This window comes from Lepus europaeus, chromosome 15 (genome assembly GCF_033115175.1).
Source record: "Lepus europaeus isolate LE1 chromosome 15, mLepTim1.pri, whole genome shotgun sequence".
NCBI lineage: Eukaryota > Metazoa > Chordata > Mammalia > Lagomorpha > Leporidae > Lepus > Lepus europaeus.
Window position 1 is genome coordinate 76,562,898 of NC_084841.1, and position 22,231 is coordinate 76,585,128.

General features: G+C 53.1%; 1 protein-coding gene across 8 annotated transcripts in view; it reads right to left on the bottom strand.

The window, feature by feature from the left end:
- Positions 1-22,231, bottom strand: part of CAST (calpastatin) — a 121,390-nt gene that overhangs the window by 9,040 nt on the left and 90,119 nt on the right. For all 8 annotated transcript variants that reach the window (XM_062212376.1, XM_062212372.1, XM_062212370.1 and 5 more), the window contains 14 exons: positions 21,888-21,968; positions 21,305-21,343; positions 21,045-21,143; positions 20,525-20,614; positions 19,423-19,524; positions 16,031-16,114; positions 14,723-14,770; positions 13,580-13,675; positions 12,673-12,768; positions 8,358-8,459; positions 7,813-7,896; positions 4,983-5,033; positions 4,765-4,836; positions 1,817-1,915 (listed from right to left, as the gene is read on the bottom strand). In XM_062212376.1, coding sequence (XP_062068360.1) covers positions 1,817-1,915; positions 4,765-4,836; positions 4,983-5,033; positions 7,813-7,896; positions 8,358-8,459; positions 12,673-12,768; positions 13,580-13,675; positions 14,723-14,770; positions 16,031-16,114; positions 19,423-19,524; positions 20,525-20,614; positions 21,045-21,143; positions 21,305-21,343; positions 21,888-21,968 — 1,143 coding nt within the window. The remainder of the gene's footprint in view (positions 1-1,816; positions 1,916-4,764; positions 4,837-4,982; positions 5,034-7,812; positions 7,897-8,357; positions 8,460-12,672; positions 12,769-13,579; positions 13,676-14,722; positions 14,771-16,030; positions 16,115-19,422; positions 19,525-20,524; positions 20,615-21,044; positions 21,144-21,304; positions 21,344-21,887; positions 21,969-22,231) is intronic.

Here is a 22,231-nt window from a genome sequence, read left to right on the forward strand (position 1 = left end):
AACAGCAGCATCCAGGAAGCCCTAACAGCCTATTTCCTCTAACACTGAGTTACTGTAGGACTAGGGCAAGTAGCTGAACCCCTCTGAGCTCTACTCCCAAGTTGTTGAGAAGCATACGTGATCAGGAAAGTGGCAAAACAACCCCTGGATGCTGGCACTCAGTACGTTCACGATACTCCAACGTGCTACGTTTACAATGCTGTCTTCTACCTCCACGTGAGCTCAGTTCAGAAGCGTGTCTCCTGTCTGCCCTGCAGGAGACACCATGCTGGGCTCTGTCTCAACAGCATAGAACTTTCCCGCTGATTTGTTTTATCTGATGCTCATAACCATCCTCTACCAAGTAAACGGGGCAGGTGTCTCGGGGGGGGGGGGGCAGATTCAGGGATGTTAAATCAGCTGCCAAAGACACACTTTTAAAAAGTGAACGGAAGGGCTGGGGTGGAGGTGCAGCTGGTGTTCGGTTAAGCTGCTACCCGGATGCCTGACTCCCCTACCAGAGTGCCTGGTCCCAGTCTCGGCTCTGCTTTCCATTCCAGCTTCCTATTGTGTGCACCCTAGGAGGCAGCAGGTGGTGGCTCAGGTACTGGGGTGCCTGTCACCCAGGTGACAGCCCTGGATTGGCTTCCTGGCTCTTGGTTCCAGCTGGTCCAGTCCCAGGTGCTGTGGGCACTTAAGGAGTGAATAAGTAGGTAGAAGATCTCTTTTTAGAAAAATTTAGGATTTATTTGAAAGGCAGAGTGACAGAGAGGAGAGACAAAGAGAAGGAGGGGGAAGAGTGTGTGGGAGAGGGGCGAGGGGTGAGGGGGAGAATATGAATTGATCCTTCATCCACTGCATTACTCCCTAAATGGCCACAAAAGCCAGTGCTGGGCCAGGCTAAAGACAGAAGCCAGGAACTCGATCCTAGGCTCCCACACGGGTGGCAGGGGCTCAGGTAGCCGGGCCATCACCAGCTGCGATCCCAGGTGCACGAACAGGGGGTTGGATGAAGTGCAGCGCCAGACTCAATCTGGTGCTCCGGTAGGGGCGCCAGAGTCCACCCCAACCTGCTGCACCGCAGCGCCAGCCCCTCTTGCTGTTCAAGTCAGTTACAAAGAAACAGGGAAAAGAACCGAAATGGCGACGGTAGCCGACGTTATTACGGATTCTTCCTGTCTGAACGGGGACTTCTCTCGTTGTGTCTGTGTATACATGCGCGCGCGCGCACACACACACACACACCCACTTCGCTGGTTTCAAGTGCCCAGCGTCACGGTTGCTCACAGAGCAGCTCCCCAGCCGGGTCTGGGCTGTGTTGTCTGTGCCCCTGGATGTTCTCAGGCGACCTGGGGCTGACCCGACAGGATGACAACCCAGCAGACCCCGACTGCAGCCATTTAGCCGGCTTTGAGGCTACATCAATGGGCAAGGAAGTGGAGCCGACTCGCCTCAGACGCTTCAAAAGCTCGCCACAGAACAGGGGCACCTGGGCGAGGGAAGCCCTCCGCCGGCTGCAGGGCTGCAGGGGGTGGGTGGGCACAATAGCAGGTATTACCAGGAATAGATAGAAGACAATTACCAGGAAGGCTACAGTATTTTTCCAATGTGGCAATTCAAAACACAATGCAAATGGCAACAATGACATTAAGCCCCTCAGCTGCGTGTGGAGTACTTTCACACACCTTCCGTGCCCTCTCCCCGTGCAGCCGCCCAACCAAGCCCTTCCCAGACAGGAGGGGCGACCTCCTCACAGCCGTCTCCGCTTTCGTTTGCGGTAAGCAGGTGCCCCTTTTCCTCCTCGCGGTTTATTCCCCACAGGAAGGATGCTGCTTACCTGAGTGTCAGGGGGTGGGGCCGCGGCGTGGGTGACGGAGGCAGGGCTTTGGGAGACCACTTCGGAGACAGCAGCAGAGAGCATGGCGTCGTCGAATTTCTTGTATGAATGAGAAGACACTTCAATCGGTCACTGCTGTATATAGTCACACCCACCACACCACCCCGTGAATACAGCCTCAGAGAGCTGCGAGCGCGCTCCTGCTCCCGACCCAAATGCTCGCGCAGTAACACAACCTCAGTGGTGGCTATCTGCTTCCTTCTCCATGGCCTTGTTCCACGTGACCTCCTATTTCCAGGGCGCGTTCAGATTTTTATTCCGAACACTGGATAACTGAATCATTTAGACTTCTGTGGCTCTGCAGTTTGTGTACACATTTCTTGTGCATTTAAGTTGGCTGAAGTTTTTCAACTTGTAATGAATGGTTCTAGGTTTTCCACAAGTTTTGAAGTTTGAGACAAAGATCTCTCCCATCCACTGGTGTACTCCCAAATGCCTGCAATAGGCTTTGGCCCAGGCCAAGGCCAGGAGCCCAGAACTCTATCTGGGTGTCCCCCAGGGGTGGCAGGAACCCAAGTACTTGAGCCATCAGTGCTGTCTCTCAGGATAAGCATTCGCAGGAAGCTGGATCAGAAGCGGAGCAGCCGGGACTTGACCCAGGCATTCCAGTCTGAGATGTGGTTGCCCCAGGGGGATTAACCCGCCGTACCACAACGCCTGATGCTAGTTAACTGCTCTGGCCAAGTTCCAGAAGTGCATCTTTTTATGTGCTGGCTGTATTCCGCCAAGCTGCTCTCTCCAGGAAGTCATTATGCTAAAAACAATGAGTGAGAACGGCCGCTTTCCCATGGCCTCGCTTGCCAGGATTAGAGTTCTATCACATATTTTCATTTCTGATAATATGCTCAGCCCATGGCTGCTGCGGGCCTCTGGGGCATGGACTAGCAGATGAGAGCTCTCTCCCTCGCAAAAAGACTGTGTGTGTGAATTTCCTGTTTGCTTCCAGTATTATTAGGGGAATATAGTAAAAGATGTTTATTCATTTTTATTTGTTTGAAAGGCAGAGTAAAAGATAGAGATCTTCCGTCCACTGGTTCATGTCCCAGATGCCTGCAACAACCTGGACTGGGCCAGGCTGAGGGCAGCGGCCAGGGCTCCATTCAGGTCTCCCATGTGGGGGGCAGGGAATCAGCACTTGAGCCGTCCCGATGCCTCCTGGGCCATTAGCAGGGGGCTTTGCTAGAAGCAAAGACAGAGGCAGGATTTGGTCCTGGCCACTACCACGTGGGATGTAGCCCGCTGCTCCACAAGGCCCACCCCAGGGGAGTAGTTTACGATTTCTTTACAAATAGAATTCTGTCCCATTTTATTGAGTAAAGAACACGCTGTGTAGAGGAACCACTCACACACTGGAACACTGATTATGAGCCTGTGTGGGGCGCTTCCTGGGTCCCCATCCAGGTAACTGCCCATCGCAGCCATTCAACGGTTATCCCCTCAGTCACTTCTACTTTAATAACTGTAGTGCGGACACTAGCGATCGCTTTTCCTTGGCTAGGTTGTTAATTTTCTAAGGGTAGTTTTTTTTTTTTTTTAATCTCATATCGCTTATTCCTTTCTGGAGGGGAGCAGACATCTACATTCAGTGCTACAGTCTCCAAGTCTTTAAAAGAAAAGCCCAGCTACGTGCTAAGAATTAAGACAGGAGGAGGATGTCCCCACAACCCGGTCACAAGTTCGGCATCTCTGTAGAGATCCGAGTCCTTAGCCCTGGGATACCACGCGCTGTGTTCTTCCTTGTATCTCGGGTTTCCCAGGTCTGGGCCGGGCCTCCCTGTGGCTGTGACACCTGCCTGCCTGCATGGAGGAGGAGGAGGAGACAATGGCCTGGGACTGGGTGGCAGCAGCCCGGCACTCGCACAGCAGTGTGGGGCAGCGAGCCCTCCTTGGAAGGTGTCCTGACACAGCATGGGCAACATCCGACTCCTCCAGGGGAGCACTGTTTCTTGTGGTCGTCAGTCCTTTCTCAGCTGGTGCAAGTTCAAGTCCCACGCCACTGTCCTACGGGGACCTGGTGACCTGTTTAACTGACTTCCCACAGAACTCTCACATCCAGTGGTTTCGAAAGCGGCTTCACTGAACGGACAACCCAGCCCCCACGAGAGGTGGCTATGTAAGCTGGCACGCCAGCAGATGTGCAACACGCATTCCTGCACAAAGAGCCAGGAGCAGGGCCGGTGCCGTGGTGTAGCAGGCTGAGCTCCACCTGCGATGCTATCCCATGTGGGCGCTGGCTCGAGTCCTGGCTGCTTTAATTCTGATCCAGCTCTCCGCTGTGGCCTAGGAAAGCAGTGGAAGATGGCCCAAGTGCTTGGGCCCCTGCACCTCCCCTGTGTGGGAGACCCAAGGAAAGCTCCAGGCTCCTGGCTTCAGATCAACCATTGAGGCCATTTGGGGAATGAACCAGCAGATGAAAGACCTTTCTGTCTCTCTCTGTAACTCTGCTTCTCAAATAAATAAATCCTTAAAAAAAAAAAAAAAAGCCAAGAACATCCCATGGGAGAGAAACTTGCCTCTCAAGACCCAGCACTGCCCCAACTGCATGAAAGTGAATTAACAGAATTTCTCATGAGGGGCCTGTCCACACCACGTGGAGCTAAGTGTTCGCAAGCGGGAATCTGCCAAGCGATAAACTAGACCGAACGGGGAACACCGTCTGCAAGGTCATCTGGGATAAACTCAGACCGGGATTCTCTTCTCACAGGGGCACTCCGAGTACTACACGCTCGAGGGCTCAGTCAGTGGGCCGATGTGACATGGTGTGACACGTTTTTAGGGCTACTGTGTGCTGAGGGCCGTTCATTTCGTGACAATTCCTTCAGCTCCCAATGTACAAGTTTCCATGTGTCCTGCCCACCCTGAGGAGAAGCCAAGAGCGTCACACTTACGAGAGACGACGCGCTCGACGGACCCGAGAAGTCCTCAGACAAGGCATCCAGGAGGAGGTCCTCGCTCAAGGCCTGCAAGACCCAGGAAAGGGGTCAGCGTCCACCCCAGCGCCGTCCCCTTCACAAGCCAGCCAGCTCAGTGCGTGCACAGGGATCCCCTCCCGAGTTAGTGACGGCGGCCACGGTAGCGGACACTGAAGGAACGCATGTTTGCTTACTGGAAGTTGTGCCGTGGGCTCTGATGGCGGGAGTGGTTTTCCATCTTTATCCTATCCAGGGAAAAAACATTGAAACACATTTTATTCCAAGTAGGAGAACTTGTACACACTGTAGGATCAAGAGGCTATGCCTAGCGTTGGACATTAAAAAACAAAACCAAACCATTTACTTGAGAGGCAGAGAGCGAGTGAGTGAGCGAGTTAACCAGCAGGTGGGGGTACTCCCCCAATGTCTGCAGCAGCCGGGGTTAGGCTGGGCCGAAGCCGAGAAAGGACCCAGGTACGTGAGCCTTCACGGCTGCCTCCCAGGGTGAGCTTGAGCACAAAGCTGGAATCAGGAGCAGGAGCTGGGAATTGAACCCAGGTACTTCAACATGGAACGTGGGCATCCTAGCCGGCGGGCTGACTGCCCACTCCCTGCTGTGCTTTTCGAACGACGTGGGTCATTTCGCCAGAGAACACACTCCGGGCACCTCACGTGTGGCAGACAGTCCTGTGGCATGGGTACCACGCGTGGGATCGGGCATGGTGTGACCTCAGAAGCCCAGCACCCAGCACAGGGAAGGCCCACGGTGCTGCCACGGGCTTGCAGGATGCTGCGGGACAAGCCTGGAGCTACCTGGGGACGAGCTTTGCAGAAAACACGGGATAACCTCACGTACCACACATGGACCACGTGCCACTCCCCGACTTGGGCATGGGGAAGACCACAGAGAAGAGCATCAGGCCCTGTCCGCAGGCAGCGGGTGCCGTGGCTGGGACACTGAGGCTGTGGGCTCGGAACATGCCAAGCTTTCAATCACTCTATGGGCCGCAAGACCCGCAAGGCACGTGGGGCCCTTTAGTAAAACCAGATCTAGAACAGAACGGGGTCCCATTTATCCTTACACGCACAAACACATGCAGGAACCTGGGCCAGGGTCTGCCAGCTGTGTTCTGTGCACTTACAACATGAAGGGCAGTGGGTTTGGAGGGGTCACCTGCTTCCTGGGGCTGACGTCAACTTGTGGGTATCCCTCGCCACCTGCCCTGCGGTTCACCCGCACTCTGACCACTCTGCAATGTCAAGGGGGTGGCCCCCACCACACCTCAGCTGCAAAGGCAGCAAACGTCCCAAATGAGGAACGGGACCCCGGGGACACCCCAGCTCCACACTCCGAGGGAAATGGATTTCCTATCACTTCACCACGTGTCCACTAGGGGCACTTGTGTTGTCCTCAGGACACTGGGCTCTCCCTGCAGAGACCTCATGTGCACGTAGGCTGATGAACAACACAGGGTTTAAGCAAGAAACCAAGTCAGCACCTAAAATGCTATGAAGCAACAGGTTACTACCAATATGTGCGATAAACCAGTTCAGAGGAGGCTGGACGACCGCAGGACACAGTAAACCGCTTCCCCAGACTCAGCAACCACAGTGCAGTGCGGGGGGTGGAGAAAGCAGCCGCCTGCCCCTGACGAGCCTCTACTCAATAGTGCTGGTCAGCAGAGCCACGCTCTCTGAGAACCCCACAAAGCAACACACAAGCAAGCCAGAATGAAGAGAATCGCCATGGTTCCAACCGAGTTGTGAAATGCAGGGGCCGGCACTGCACAGCAGCAGGTTAAACCACGCCGGCATCCCACATGGGTGCTGGTTTGAGTCTGGGCTGCTCCACTTCCAAGCCAGCTCACTGCCCATGTGCCTGGGAAAGCAATGGAAGATGGCCCAAGTCCTTGGGCCCCTGACCCATGTGGGAGACCCAGATGAAGCTCCTGGCTTTGACCTGGCTCAGCTTTGGCTGTTGCAGCCATTTAGGGAGTGAACCAGAGGATGGAAGACCTCTCTAACTCTGCTTTTAAAATAAATATATCTTGGGGCCAGTGCTGTGGTGTAGCAGGTAAAACTGACACTTGCAGTGCCAGCATCCCACGTGGGCCCCAGTTCAAGTCCCGGATGCTCCACTTCCAATCCAGTGCTCTGCTATGGCCTGGGAAAGCAGTAGAAGATGGCCCAAGTCCTTGGGCCCCTACACCCACGTGAGAGACCCAGAAAAGCTCCTGGCTTCAGATCGGCCTAGCTCCAGCCATTGTGGCCATTTGGAGAGTGAACCAGTAGATGGAAAAGTTCTCTATAACTCTGCCTTTCAAGTAAATAAGTAAATCTTAAAAAAAAAAAAAAAAAAAAAGGAGTAGATCTTAAGGAAAAAACTCTAAATGCAGAAAGGTGTCAGAATGAAGGCATCCGGACCAAGGGCTCGGGACAGTCCCTGCTAGTCCACAGCTAGTGCCTGTGGATGCGTGCGTCCCGGCACCGCCGCCGGAGCTGAGACAGGGATCGTTTATAAGCAGCGGCTGTGAAGCTGCCCAACATCCGGGTGGCTGTCGGTGCACCTGCCCTGTTTCAGTGACCGCACTTAAACAGCAAGACATGGAACGCCGAATTCACCGCTGTTGCTGGTTCTGCACCACCTGTACTTTCCAAATAAGGAAATCGGCCCACCTGCCACTCACTGTTAACCAAGCCCACATTTTTTTCAACTTGCATCTCAGAGTTGCAAATTGTCCTTCACAGAAAATAACTATCGTGGGCTTTCTGTATTTCAGGTACCGGGATAAACCTTGTTAGAGAGGAAGGCAGACATTAGACTTCCCTCCCTTAGCAAAGAATGTGAAGCCCATGTTGGAATATCACAGCTTCCTAGCTGATGTTCCGTGCCATGAGTCTGCATGGTTTGAAATGTTAAGAAATGAGCTCTTTATGTTCCATGTCCATTCTTACGTCCCTATGCTATATAGATAAATTCAGTATGAATTAAAATCAGAGAGGGAAAACACTCCACCTGTTTACCTTAGCCTCTTCCAATCTATAATCAGGGGGAATGGTTTCTTCCTTTTCACCAAGCTTTTCCCGGTCTTCTTCCTTGGATTTCTCCTGGAGGAAAAAAAAAAAAGAAAGAAAAAGTCACACCATTCCCCTTGTTAATATACTGTTCTCTCCCTAAAAGGGTGCCTGAGTGACGACTATGGAGGTAGGCAGAGCTATTGTTAGAACACACAGGGGTGTAGGTCTGGGGTTCCCGCAGCGACCTGTAGTCTTTAAAGCTATCTGAGGACGGCAGGCTCAGCCGCCACCGGGCACCTGCTGGGCTAACGGCGTGCAAGGAGCAGTGCACGGCTGCCACTCAGCAGCGGGAGTGCAGGTGGACGGAGCCGAGACTCGGAAGGCTGCCACATGTGAGCTGTCCGCCCTCCGTGGTCTCAGACCCTGGGGCTTATGCAGGGGTACCTTAGTAAACAGGGCAGCAGATCAAGTCAGTGGGGTACAGACGACTAACCTATGCGGGAGGGGATGCTCCTTGATAGCTTTTCTAGAAGAATCTGAACTGCCATTACCTTGACTTTATCTGCCACAGGTTTCCCTGCTTCTGGATCGGGCTCCTTCCTGCCAAGGCTGCCAGCCAAGGCTTCCACGGCATCATCCGGCACCATGCCCTTCTGATGGGATAGAGAAGTGGGTATACTGAGGCGGCGGTCAGTCACGCCTTCGTCACACCCCACCACACAGTCCACACACGCACACCCCGATTTCAGTCTAGATGAGAAGTGCATGCTGTCTTTTTTTTTTTTTTTATTTATTTTTTTACTTTTATTTAATGAATATAAATTTCCAAAGTATAGCCCATGGGTTACAATGGCTTCCCCCCTCCCATAACTTCCCTCCCGCCCGCAATCCTCCCCCTTCCCGCTCCCTTTCCCCTTCCATTCATGTAAAGATTCATTTTCAATTCTCTTTGTATACAGAAGATCAGTTTAGTATATATTAGGTAAAGATTTCAACATTTTGCCCATATAGCATGCTGTCTTTTAATAATTGGAGCAGTCAACTGGATTAGGATCCATCGTTAGAAAACAATGTTGCGGGCCGGCACTGTGGCACAGTGGATTAAGCCACTGCCTGTACACTGGCATCCCACACCTGAGCCCTAAAGAGTTTGAGTCCCGGCTGCTCCACTTCCAATCCTGCTCCCTGCTAATGTGTCCGAGAAAGCAGCTGAAGATGGACCAAGTCCTTGGGCCCCTGCCACCATGTGGGAGACCTAAATGGCGTTTCTGGCTCCTGGTGTCAGCCAGTCGGGGAGTGAACCAGCAGATGGAAGAGCTCGTCTCTTTTTCACTCTGTAACTGCCTTTCAAATAAATGAATTTTGAAAGCAAAAACAAAACCCCACGGCGGGTGCTGTGGCTCACTAGGCTAATCCTCTGCCTGCGGTGCCGGCACCCCAGGTTCTAGTCCCGGTTGGGGCGCTGGATTCTGTCCCAGTTGCTCCTCTTCCAGGCCAGCTCTCTGCTGTGGCCCTGGAAGGCAGTGGAGGATGGCCTAAGTGCTTGGGCCCTGCACCCACATGGGAGACCAGGAGGAAGCACTTGGCTCCCGGCTTCGAATCAGCGTGGTGTGCTGGCCGTGGCGGCCATTTGGGGGGTGAACCAATGGAAGGAAGACCTTTCTCTCTAACTCTGCTTGTCAAAAAAAAAAAAAAAAAAAAAAAAAACAAAACAAAAAAAACACAAAAACTTAACATGTTGAAAGTCAGAGCAAGTTTTAAACGTCAGACAGACGTGGCAAGATGCACAATCTCACTCAGGGTTTTTGTTTAGAATTACAGAAGGCATTGGCGCGAGGACTGCCAGGGAAGGAGAAGAGAACGCTCCACAGATGGCCCAGGGAAGACCCTTCGAAAGCCCACGGGACAGGGCACAGTGCCCCGATTTCCATGGGTCCAGCCGGCCACCTCGGAGGTGGCCCAGAGCATGCTTTGACTGGGCTCCCACCGGTCGGCATGGATTCCCTGCTGGCGCAGGGCCATCTGCCTGTGAGCCACCTGCCCCAGCACCCTGTGGTTCAACGCATAACATGGTCTCATCTCACCATCTCGGGAGCTCGGGCCATGCTGGGGTTTCAAACACAGAGTGTGAGTGTGAGTGACGTAAAGGGAAAGTAAAGGAGAAGCCACGTTTATGCTAACAGACTGACCACGTCTGGGGCCAGTGCTGTGGTTCCATGGGTAAAGCCACTGCTGTGACACCTGCATTCCATAGGGGAGTGCCCTTCCAGGACTGGCTGCTCTGCCTCTGATCCAGGCTCCTGTTAATGCGCAGGCTGGGAGGCAGCAGATGACTGGCCAAGCACTTGGTGCCTACCCAGCTACATGGGAAACCTGCATTGAGTTTTGGATTCTCAGCTTCCACCTGGCCCAGCCTTGGCTGCTGTGGCCATTTGGGGAGTGAACCAGTAGATGGAAGACATCACTTTCTGTCACTTGGCCTAACAAAGAAATCTTTAAAAAGACTAATCTGGCTTTTCAAAACTTAAGCTTGTGATATACACATTACTAACTCATACAAGTCAATTTAATGGTTCATAGCCAGTATTTTTTCTTTCCATGAGAAAACAGGATGCAGCAGGCCTAACAGGGATAAGCCCTGTACTTGAAGGTGTGGTTTTCATTGCGTGGGTACTGGGTCACAGTATCGGCGACTTTCCTATTGTCAGCCCTGGCCAAGCAAGTGGGACAAACCCTGCTGGGTCTCAGTGTATTCTTATCATAGAAGTCTCTGACCTCACGTGAGTGTTTATTAGACTTCTACAGTAAAACTGTCTCTATAGTTGTATATTTTAGCCATCATTTCAAGTAAAAAAAACTTTATTCTCTGTTGCAAAAGAAAAAAAAAAAGATAAGGGAGCCTGAATGGAGTGATTTATCGCCCTCTGGTGGCTGGACATTGCAATGATTTTATTCCCAGGAGCAACCAAAATAACTGCGCTATCCAAGTTGTTAGGGACGCCAGAGGTGCGCTGGCCGCCTGAGTGGCGACCTGGTATGACACCTGCACTGCCCCCCACTCTCCGCTGCAGAGTCTTTGGAAACCACTGCTTCCCAAGCCCGTGCCCTCCGCCGAGCTGGTTTAAGAAGTGACAGAGAATGGAGGGAAGCTAGGAGACACAGCAGTGCCAAGAAGGAAGGAATCCAGGAGTGGGACTGAGGACGACAATGCCCGTGGCTGCTGTATTCCCTGTGGCCAGATTCAGAACTGGAGCTTGCATCTCTGGATCTTCTCCAACTCTCTGCAGGCACACAAGACCCAGCCAGGGCCACTTCCTTCCTGTGGTCTCCGTGCCTTCACTCTGAAATCCCTATGCCGTTCCTGAGCCCTTGGATCTTCGCCACACCCACAGACACGCCTTCTAGCTCCCCGAAGGGTCACAGTCCCTGGAGTGCCAACAGCCTCAGCAAGCATGTGTGTGTGTGTGTGTGTGTAGGGGGGGGCAGGAAAGGAGGTGGTTGAAGGGGCAAACAGGCGGTCCTTGTCTACCCCACTGGGCACCCAGCATGCAACCCCCTAGGGTCGGGGTGGAGCCGGAAAGGAACCAGCTGAGTGCTCTCGGGCCTGGCAGTCTCCGTTGGCACACGGGGTAGACGGCGTGGCGCTGGTCACCAGAGCTCTGCCTCGGAATGCTGCCTATTGCCTCTCCAATTCCCATCCCTGCCCCTGTCCCTCCTCTCACTGGTGTCACCAGCATGGGACCCCACCTAGATTCCCTCCGAGTCTCTTCTTTGATACCACTGCAGGCTGGGGCAGACAACTCCATGGAAGTTTCTGACTGAGTGTGGAAACCTCTAGCAAAGAGAGGGGCGAGTCCTGTCGTGGACAGCAGGGAGACCCTGGATTCGGGGGATTTGCTGCTGTCACCCAGGCCTTCCCTGGCAGGAGGCAGCCACTTCCCAGCATCTGAGACACGTGTGTGTGACACCTGCCCTGAGACTCCCTTTTTTCCACAAGTGCGTGCACACCTCCTGGGGACACCAGGTGCTCGGCTCACTGGCCGTCCTCTAGATGGCGCCACACACGCTTCTCAGGGCCATCCTGCCCACTGCCCACAAGCTTTGGCAATTCCTCCTGGGGAGGGCTTCATCACTGCAGATGCCTCTGCCCTTGCCCACGTGCAAGTGATCAGACAGTACCATGCACTTGAGATGTGGCCCCGTCTACGCTAGGATGGCGGACAGCCAAAGGCAGGCTCCCCGGGGGAGGCTCTGAAACGTGACTTGGGTCGTTCAAGGTCAACCCAAAGCCCCCTTCCCTGATGTGGAACAGGAAGCTGATGACGGGGGCAGGCTCCACAGTGCCCTTGGGGCCATCTAGCGAGAAGATGCTGCCAAGCACGCTGAACAAGGGGGTGGGAGACGTGGGCGCTGGAGGATCAGAGCAGACTCGCTACAGCTGGAAGACACATGTTGTTCTCTGCATCAGCAGCTGACGGGTGCAAAACCCAATGAAACCATGGCAGGAAACAAAGGTTCAACCAGTGAAACACCACACTTCAAACAAACAATGCAAGCAAGACAGAAGACGGCGCACGCGGGAGAAGAACTGAGTCAACCTGGCCTCCCCTGCTGGGAGAGTGGAGGGAGGAGGCGGTGCTCCTGGTGCCAATCATCCCACCGGAAAGGTCAGGGGTCGGGGGAAGCAACATCATGCCATCTATACAACCAAAGCAAGCGGAAAAGATGCAGGGGGGCCAAAAGCCTGATTAGCCACCATGGCCAAGGAGCTAGACACAACCTGAGAAGATGAGAGGAAACCAGAGCTTGCAGCAATTTCATTAAACCGTCAGCCTGGGTTTCCATCACAGGGATTCAGGCACTCACCAGCGAGGCAGGCTTGGGTGGCGCCGACTGTACACTGCACATGGACGTCCGAGGCACAGCTTCGGCCACCGGAGCAGGGACGGCAGCCTTGGACTCCTGGGGAGAGAAGCAGGTGCTCTGAGGAACTGTAGGAATGGTGGTTCACAACACACAGTACGTGAGACGTGCCCATAGGCCACTGCTGTCAGGAGCTGTGAGCACGGTCCTCAGGGTGGGCAAGGGCCACTGCCGTGGGGGGAGGCAGGGCGGGGCGTGCCACGGCTTCATGGCTACCACTGTGTCCGTCCGGTTTTACCCCTCACCTTGGCCGAGCTGCTTAACCTCCGAGCTTCCGTCTGCACCTGCACGGCTGCAAAGTGGCCACCAGGGAGGCGTCCATGGGGCGGCCATGCGGCGGCGAGGGAGCGGAAGGGAGGGCTGGGAACAGTGCGTGCGAACACAGGAAGCGCGACGAACCCAAGCCGCTGCTATTTTTCTGTATTTCACTATTCTGTTTTGTATTACAGCAAAACTGTACTTTTAAGTTATATAACGATCTCACTATATTTTATTTTGGTATTTTGTCATTCCATTGTTAACACATAAAATCTATTATTTTATAACTTGTGTTTTATGTATCTTATACATAATTTTAGATGTTTTCAATATATAATTTTGTATAAAGACATTTTATTTTTAATTATTACAGATTGTATTATATGATAACAATGGAATAATACGGATTTACATAAATCTCAGAGCACGTTATATAAATGATGAAAAGCTACGGACAGATGCCTAATAGCAACACAACACCAGAGGTTCTCAAAGTGCGGTCCCTGGAACTAACAGCCTCACGTTGTTTAAGATGACATCATAGTCACAAAAAAATTCTCAAAACTAGAGATTTATACTTGGAGAAACTTACTTCTGTTTTTCCAGTTGGCTTAGGCTGCTTTTCGTTACTCTTAGCCTGACTAAAATCCTTGGAAAGTTCGTCAATAAGTTCTGACTCACTCCGAGGCTGTAAAATAAGAAACACTGCCAATTATGTAGAGAATTTTTTAAAAGTAAAAAGTTTTAAGAACAAATTTTATTTCCCGTGTAACACATATTTAGACCATACTTTAAGATTTCTTCTAAAACCAAAAGCTAATCTATATAGGGCACACTTTGCATTTACTAATGTAAGATAAAACTGTCGTGCAACAGGTACATAATATTAACCAGCCTCCACACCACAAGGCGACAACGGTGTAATCAAAGGTTTTCCCGCTACTTCAGTCACAGAGGAGTTTGTTTAAATGAAATACTGTTCTCTCCATGAAGATCCGGATGGTTTTTATGAGATTGCCATCTTTCTGCTTCCTGAAGCTTCCCTTCTAAACAAGTCACAGGAAGCGCGGATCACCTGCTGCCTTCCCGCAGATGCGTGGGGTCTGGGCAGGAGAGGCCTGCTCTCCCTGGTCTCTCAGGGCCGGTGGCATTGCTAGTCTGCGGCAGTGGAGGTCTCGTCTGACCCTGGTCACCCCGGCCGCAGGGTGCTTGATGCAGAAGCTGGCCCAGCCTCGGTGCGAGCCTTTGGGCCGTCCACGTGACCCACCCCGTGTCTCGGCCCCTCACTACGAGATGGGAACAACAACGCCTTCTTCACTCACCCTGGACTCACTCAGGGATGACGCGCAAAACCATCTGGCGTGGAACTGGATGTTCAGTGGCTGGTGAGTGCTGCGGGTTAGCACCACTGTGACAGTCACTGCTGGTGCCACCAAGTTAAATACAGAGCACCTGATGCTGTGATGGGGCTCCAGCCCTAAGCGGCACCTTGATCTAACCTACAGGGTCCTCTGGATATTCACGCCTCACGTTCAGTGACTGTTACCTAGAAACTCAATGCTCCATATACCTCACAAGGAAACTGACTAATATAGGAAAAGGAGTCTGCTCATCAGCACAGTGTGGCCACCAGGGGCGCCCCTCTCTTCAGAATGAGGTCGGTCAGCACCATCTCAATCTATACTTGACCTCCCAACTGGCTGTTAAGGATCAGAAAAAAAACTCGTTTTCTAACCTTTGGTTTCTCTTCAGGCTCTGGCAACAGCGGCTTTCCATCTTTATCCTGCGGATGAAATGGAAAACTCACTGGAAATGCAACAGGAAATTCTGCTTTCGTATCTGTTCAGCTGTTTGGGGAGGAATCCCAAGATATGAGAGGAACGCCTATTTCTTATGTTTGAGTGAACTTCTGCTTCAGATTTACTTTTTAATTATCAGTAAGAAGTTGAGCTGTAAACACCAAGAGACCAAATGTTACCAAATACGATGCATATTTACTTTTCTTTAAAAATTAAACAAAAGGTTTTTCCATCAATTTGATACAGCAACAGAATAAAGAAAAAAAAAATGAGTTCACTGGCAAGAAAGGTACAGCTTGGTTAATCAAAGGTTTTTTTTTTTTTTTTTGACAGGCAGAGTGGATAGTGAGAGAGAGAGACAGAGAGAAAGGTCTTCCTTTTGCCGTTGGTTCACCCTCCAATGGCCGCCGCGGTAGCACGCTGCGGCCGGCGCACCGCGCTGATCCGATGGCAGGAGCCAGGTGCTTCTCCTGGTCTCCCATGGGGTGCAGGGCCCAAGCATTTGGGCCATCCTCCACTGCACTCCCTGGCCACAGCAGAGAGCTGGCCTGGAAGAGGGGCAACCGGGACAGGATCGGTGCCCCGACCGGGACTAGAACCCGGTGTGCCGGCGCCGCAAGGCGGAGGATTAGCCTAGTGAGCCACGGCGCCGGCGGTTAATCAAAGATTTTAAGGAAGTCTCAATTCTCCACCCCGGGTGAGGTTGTAGACCGCACTGCTGTAATACCGTTCAGCTTTCTGGATCTGAGGTTCCACAGTTTAGAGCGCTTCTGAGAGTGAAAAGCTTTTCACGTACAAGCGTAAATCCAAACACCAACGTTGCTGCCCTGTGTTTGTATGCATGATCTCAAAGAGTCCCAATCCTTAGCACAACACAACACAACAACAAAACAGCCTTACCCAAGGAGGCCGGCAGACAGCCGAGCACAGCGAGGCCTTCATCTACCTAACAGGGAGAACCCATCCCCACATCCTGCCTTCAGCTTTCAGCTCACTCATCCACAGCAAGTGTCCTTCAACACCCAAGACCCGTGGCTCTGTGGGGTCTGTAAGGGCTGCACAGCCACTACACGGGGAGCCAGGCAGGGGCAAACCACCCCGCAGGTGTCTGTCAGGGGCAGAGGAGAGCCCGGGGTTGTTGGGGCTAGAATCTGAGCTGGGGCAGACACGCCTCAGGGTCAAGGGTACCGGTACCCAGGGTCAAGGTGAGTGCGTGGCTGCTGTGCACTGGGCTGTCAACTGACCGTGGCTGGTTTCAGTCTGTACTCCGCTGGGACGGTTTCATCATCTTCACCGCACTTCTCTACTTTTTCTTCTTTAGCTTTCGCCTGGTCCAAGTGGAGAGAGACAGAGAGAGCAGTTGGACAACACACGTACAATGAGACGCCACCACTTTGTGTATGTCCTGGTGTTGCAGGCAAGACCAGCTCCACAGCAGTGTCTGGAAGAGCTTTGCGCACCACAAACACAAGAGCAGGGAGAACAGCTATGGCAAAGGCAGCACAGCGAGGGGTTAGCTGCCGTTATTTTAGGAGCCTCCGTCTTACTCTGAGAAGGGGAAAGAGAATGCGACAGTTCCCATGTCAAACCCAGATGACTAGGAGGGCGAAGCGTTCACTGTAAGTCTTGGCTGTGGGCCCACGCGTCATAACCAGATGTGCCTCTCTTAGCAGGAATTCCTTCAGTAGCACCAGGATTTCCCTGGACCAAACCATTTACAATGAACTGCATTAGAAACCAGAGTGTAGATCGCAGTGGGTCTGCTTGCAGGACGTGACACCTGCAATTTAAAGGACTGCGGAGAGGCGTGGGGCTCCCCAACACGTGCTCATTCGTGCCTCAATCAAGGCAGGGATGAGATCACAATGCAAGGGGTTCCTACCCCACCCATCTACATCTCTGCTCAAGGTTGCAGTTCTCACTGACCCATTAGTTCACTGATCAATGTAAAAGTATCTGTTGAGCCCACTTAACGAGTCAGACACCACCCTAGGCCTTGGAACCAGTTCTGTTTTCCAACTGAAGCAAGAACTTTCTTCCTGCTGCTGCTGCTTCTTCTTTTTTTTTTTTTTGACAGGCAGAGTGGACAGTGAGAGAGAGACAGAGAGAAAGGTCTTCCTTTTTGCCGTTGGTACACCCTCCAATGGCCGCCGCGGCAGGCGCGCTGCGGCCGGCGCACTGCGCTGATCCGATGGCAGGAGCCAGGTGCTTCTCCTGGTCTCCCATGGGGTGCAGGGCCCAAGCACTTGGGCCATCCTCCACTGCACTCCCTGGCCACAGCAGAGAGCTGGCCTGGAAGAGGGGCAACCGGGACAGGATCGGTGCCCCGACCGGGACTAGAACCCGGTGTGCCGGCGCCGCAAGGCGGAGGATTAGCCTAGTGAGCCGTGGCGCCGGTCGCTTCTTTAACAGTCCCAGTGATGGCCAACACTGCACATGGAGGCAAGGTAACAGTCCCCAGGGACGGCTGACATGGCACCTGGAGGAAAACCCTGCTGTGCAGAGGACCTCCGCGGCTTGGGGCTCTGCGGAGTCCCTAGCCTTCGCAGTCTCACGCGTGTCCAGGGCCTCTGCGTGATGAGGCTGTCCTCCCCACGACACTTGGGCTTGTGGACAGTGAGTGTCACGCACAGCAAACTCCTTCCTTTTCCCCTCTGAGCTTCGTGTCCCCGAAACACCTGCGTGACCTGGTTTGTGTGCAGCAGGCACAGAGAACAAATACATCTGCTGAACCGAAAAGGCTGTGCACCAGGGGACCATACCTCACAATGGTGAGAGACTGTTATTTGAAAGGCAGAGCAACCAAGGGGGAGAGAGAGAGTGAGGGAGAGAGAATCCCCCGCCCACTGGTTCACTTTCCAAAAGCTCACACTAGCCAGGTTGGGTCAGACCACAGCCAGGAGCCTGGACCTCAATGTAGGTCTCCCACATGGTGGCAGGGACCCAACTCCTGAGCTATCGCCGCTGCCTCCCAAGGTCTGCACATTAGCAGGACATGAGTCAGGAGTGGAGCCAGGGCACCTGCCCAGGCACCTTGATATGAGACGCAGGTGGCCTCAGTGGCATCTTAACCACCAGGTCAAGTGCCTGCTCCACTGTCCGTCACTTTTATGTCACCTTTTTACATGTACTTATCCGAGTTCATCACTCTAAGGCTCTCTTGGTCCTGGAGTTTCAATCACATCTACACTTCTCATATTTACTGTCTTACTTGATCTCCCCAATTCTCCGTAGAGGGCATGGTGCCAAGTGTGGGTCCCTCACAGCCACACAGCGCTGGCCTCCTGACCCCCTTCCCCCCACCCAGCCACCCCAGAACCTGCACACATTGCCCTGCGGTCAGAGCCGCCATATCCTGGGCACATTACTTGGTCCTGGTGGACAGAGACGGCTTCCCCTGCTCCTGTGTGCTCTCTGTCACAGAGCTTCTCGCTCCACACCCTGGCCGGGGAGCCCTCCAGGAACGTCGACGACACAAACTGGCCCATCCTGGACCAGGGCAGTTCCAGACTCGGGAGAGCTGCACTGGGTGAGGGTGGTCCCCCTTCCTCCATGGCAACAAAGCGGAACAGGAAGTGACAGCAGAGGTGGGAGCATTGTGACAGCAACACTGGGCACCTCCCCTCTCCTAGCTGATGGGGCTGGGGGTGGGCTCCTGAGGATTCCGGGTCACGTTTCCAGCTGCCACCTGCCCCTGACACTGCCTCGTTAGACACAAGCACCTCTTTCTGCTACTGGAGGACCAAGCTGAAAATTCTACAGCAACCGTGACTTCATTTAAAAACTCCTCTACACCGGATACAAGCTTGCTTTGGCTCAGAGGCTTAAGATCTCCGAGGGTAGTGGCTGGTGTTGTAGGCCAGCAGGTTAAGATGTCGCTTGCGGTGCCAGCATCATACATAGGAGCTCTGGTTCAAGTCTTGGCTGCTCCGCTTATGATCCAGCTCCCTGCTAACTGCGCTGGGAAAGCAGTGGAGGATGGCCCAAGGGCGTGGCCCCTATACCTATGTGAAAGATCAGGACTGAGTTCCAGGCTCTGGCCTGGCCCAGACCCTGGCTGTTGTGGCCACCTGGGGAGTGAACCAGTGGATGGAAGAGCTCTCTCTCCCTCTCCCCTCCCCCACTGCTGTTCCGCCTTTCAAAGGATCTCAGAGACGGACACTCATTAGCATCATCTAGAAATGTGCAGGAGCTCCAGTTAAGAGCCATTCTATTTCTACCTCTTTCCTCCTACGTCTAGATGAAGGATCCTCCCTCCTTTGCATGGCCTCCTTCTTACTGAGCTCCCAGAAACCATGGGAAAATGCAGAGACCACACTTTTACCAGGCCTCTGCCTCCTGTTATCTGCTTGAGTCAGGTGTCATTTAAGCTTCGGCCAAGGAGTTGGGTGTTCATTTTATACACTGGAGCTCTAGACACGTTACAAGATGAGCACTTAGATATGCCTGCTGGTTGCTCACCGCCCAGCAACAAACAGCTAAACTCACCAGACTTAGAAAGTACGGCGGAGGGAAGGGGAGTTCATCTGACAGCTCTGAGAGAACAGCTGTGCAGAAGCTGTGCACACGTGCAGAAGGCACGCAGTCCCGAGACCGGCAGACCCACACGCTCGGAACACAACTCCAGGATCAGTACCTCGTCCACTTCCTTGATGGAGCTCAGATCCAGCTCAGGTTCTGCCATCCGGGTGCCCAGCGAAGCTGACAGAGCCTCAAGTGCCTGGTCACTCATTGCATCCTGTTAAACACACACACACACAGATGCCGTGCGTGAAAATCAACAGAGAACATCTCCTGGTCCCAAATGATGCGCCGACTTCTCTCTCAAATACATACATTAAAAACAGGAGGCGAGCCGTGGGTGGGGGAAGGACTTTGGGAGGGCGAGTTTCTTCGAAGAAGGAGAAAGAACTTACCGGAGAGTGAAAACTGAAGACAGGACAGGTCTCTAATGAGTGACAGCACTCCCTGGGGTACACGTCACCCCGTACTTAGCAAGCCAGAAGTCTAACTATACCCACAACCAAATGACTGCAAAGCACTCTCAGTAAGAGCTGCAAGTCGTAAACTTTCACTACCTCAGGTTTTCTTTCTCTAAAAATCCGTCCCTAAAAAACCCTGTCCCCCGGCCAGGCAGCCCAGCTCAGGCAGCGGGGAAGCCCCACGTGGTCCCCTCTCCTCCTCCCAGGACGCAGGGGCCGAAGGGTGCCCGATCTGGTGCTCTGAGGGGCGTGACGCTCACCACAGCTCCGCCCTGCTCCCCCAGGGGGCCAGACAGAGCCAGATAACAAGCTGCCCCCTCCCGGGAGGGGGAGGTGGGAACAGTGCTGATCTGGACCGCCTGCAGGTGGGGCTCATTTCCTCCTCCGAGGATTTCTGAGAATTTGGTCACAGTTGACTGTGGCCGAGAGGGCAGAGGCAGCTGGGACGACACCCTCCAGTCATTTGCGGGGCTCCCCTCTGCTAGGAGACTGGGCTTTACGTTCCAAAGGTGCCACTTGCCTGGTCTTTGCTGTTCTGCGTGCTGTGAGGGCGACAGCGCCCCCGGGGTGGGACAGAAAACCCTAGGCTTCCATCACTGACACGTGCTTTACAGAAACACGCAGGCATGCGGGAAGGCGATCGATACCAGGTCCGCAGTAGACGGAACGCACCCATGGCGCCCCTGGGAAATGCACCGCTGGGCTTGGGCCAAAGCAGCGCTGTCAGGCTACTTGCAAGGAAAGGATTATTTATACCTCCTCCACCTTTCTCTTCTTCTCCTGGGGTGGAGCTGCAGCTCTCATGACTTTGGCAGACTGAGCTTCCAAAACCTCTCCTGCAGATTTCTGGAGAATAAAAACAGCACAGATGAGCTTTACAGGGAAGGAGGGCGGAGCAGGACGAACAGGTTGTCACCGCTTTGAAGTGTGGCATTGTTTTCTCTTTGTGTTTAAGACCTTTTTTTTATTTGAGAGACAGAGTCACAGAGAGAGGGAGAGGTAGAAAGGTTCACCCCAGCAAACAGCCACAACGGCCGGAACCGAGCTGATCTGAAGCCAGAAGCTTCCCCTGGGTCCCCCAGGCTGGGTGCAGGGCCCAAGCACTTGGGCCATCCTCCACTGCCCTCCCAGGCCATAGCAGAGAGCTGGATCGGAAGAGGAGCAGCCGGGACATGAACTGGAGCCCGTATAGGATGAGGCGCTGTAGGCAGAGGCCCAGCCCACTATGCCACAGCGCTGGCCCCACACAAGACGGTTCCCAACACGTTTTCCTCACCGCTGCCTCCTTCCCGGCTTCCTTCCCACCGGCCACGGGAGAGCTGCAGGTGAAGTCAGATGACAGGGCGTCGATGGCATCGTCGGGGCCCAAGGGCGTCTAAAGACACAAGCACCCGGGACTTACCAGCGGGAAAGCATGCTGGGAGCCCAGCAAGGGCAAGCGGCCTCCCTCATCACCAACCCCGCCCACCCCCACCCCCGGAAGTGACAGCCCTGCTCCTCCAACCAAAGACAGGAAAGACATTCACGTCAACTCACCACGGAGTCTGGAGGAGGCCCTGCGACCCCTATTTTTTTCTGAAACAAATAATTTGAGACATTTTAGAAGGCAGACTTGATCCTGTGATTGGCAGAAGGCACTGCCCAGCACATGGTCAAACTGTGTCCCCCAACCCCAGCCCACCCCAAATCCCCATGCTAACATCCTAACTCCTATCTCAGAATGAAACCCTACTGGATAGAGGGCCTTTGTAGGGGCTACAAAGTAAAGGTGGGGTCTTTAGGGCAGGCCCTAGCCCACACAGGTACAGCCCTTATGAAAAGGAGAAATCTAGACCTGGGAGTGTGTAGAGCAGAAGAGGATGTGAGGAGACACAGCCAAGAGTGAGGCCAGCAGGATCCCTCCCTTGTATCCCAGAGGAGGCACTGACCCTCCAGACACCGGCCAGGGAGAGACAGGACCCTTCCCTGGCTCAGACCTCTGCATCCCCCCAACCCCAGGACCGAGAGCTTCATGTTCTATTACGTATATAGCACATGTATTTTCTAAATGTTCAAACTTGTGAAGACACTGGAATGAGATTATATTTCAAAAAGGAAACAGTCAAATAAGACGACTTACCTCTAGAAGTTCCCTGTACTTTGGAGGAATTGTAACTTCTCTTTTACCCAATTCTTCTATGTAGGTGGAACTCATTGGATCCTGGAAGAAAAAAAAAAAAGAAAACCACACACATAGGAGTGGTAAAGGATCAATTAACTGAGCCTATTATCTGAGCAGTCTAAAGCCAAAGCACTATCCCTTCATTAATTTATGAAACTACTGAGATGAAACAGAAATGAAGGTCATTATGAATTCAATAGAAACTTCTGAAATTCTAAGGTTACACAAATACCCACCATTTAATCCACATGTAATGGGTTAAATATTATGTAAGCTGACAGAGGGCCAGAAGTAGTCAAAAC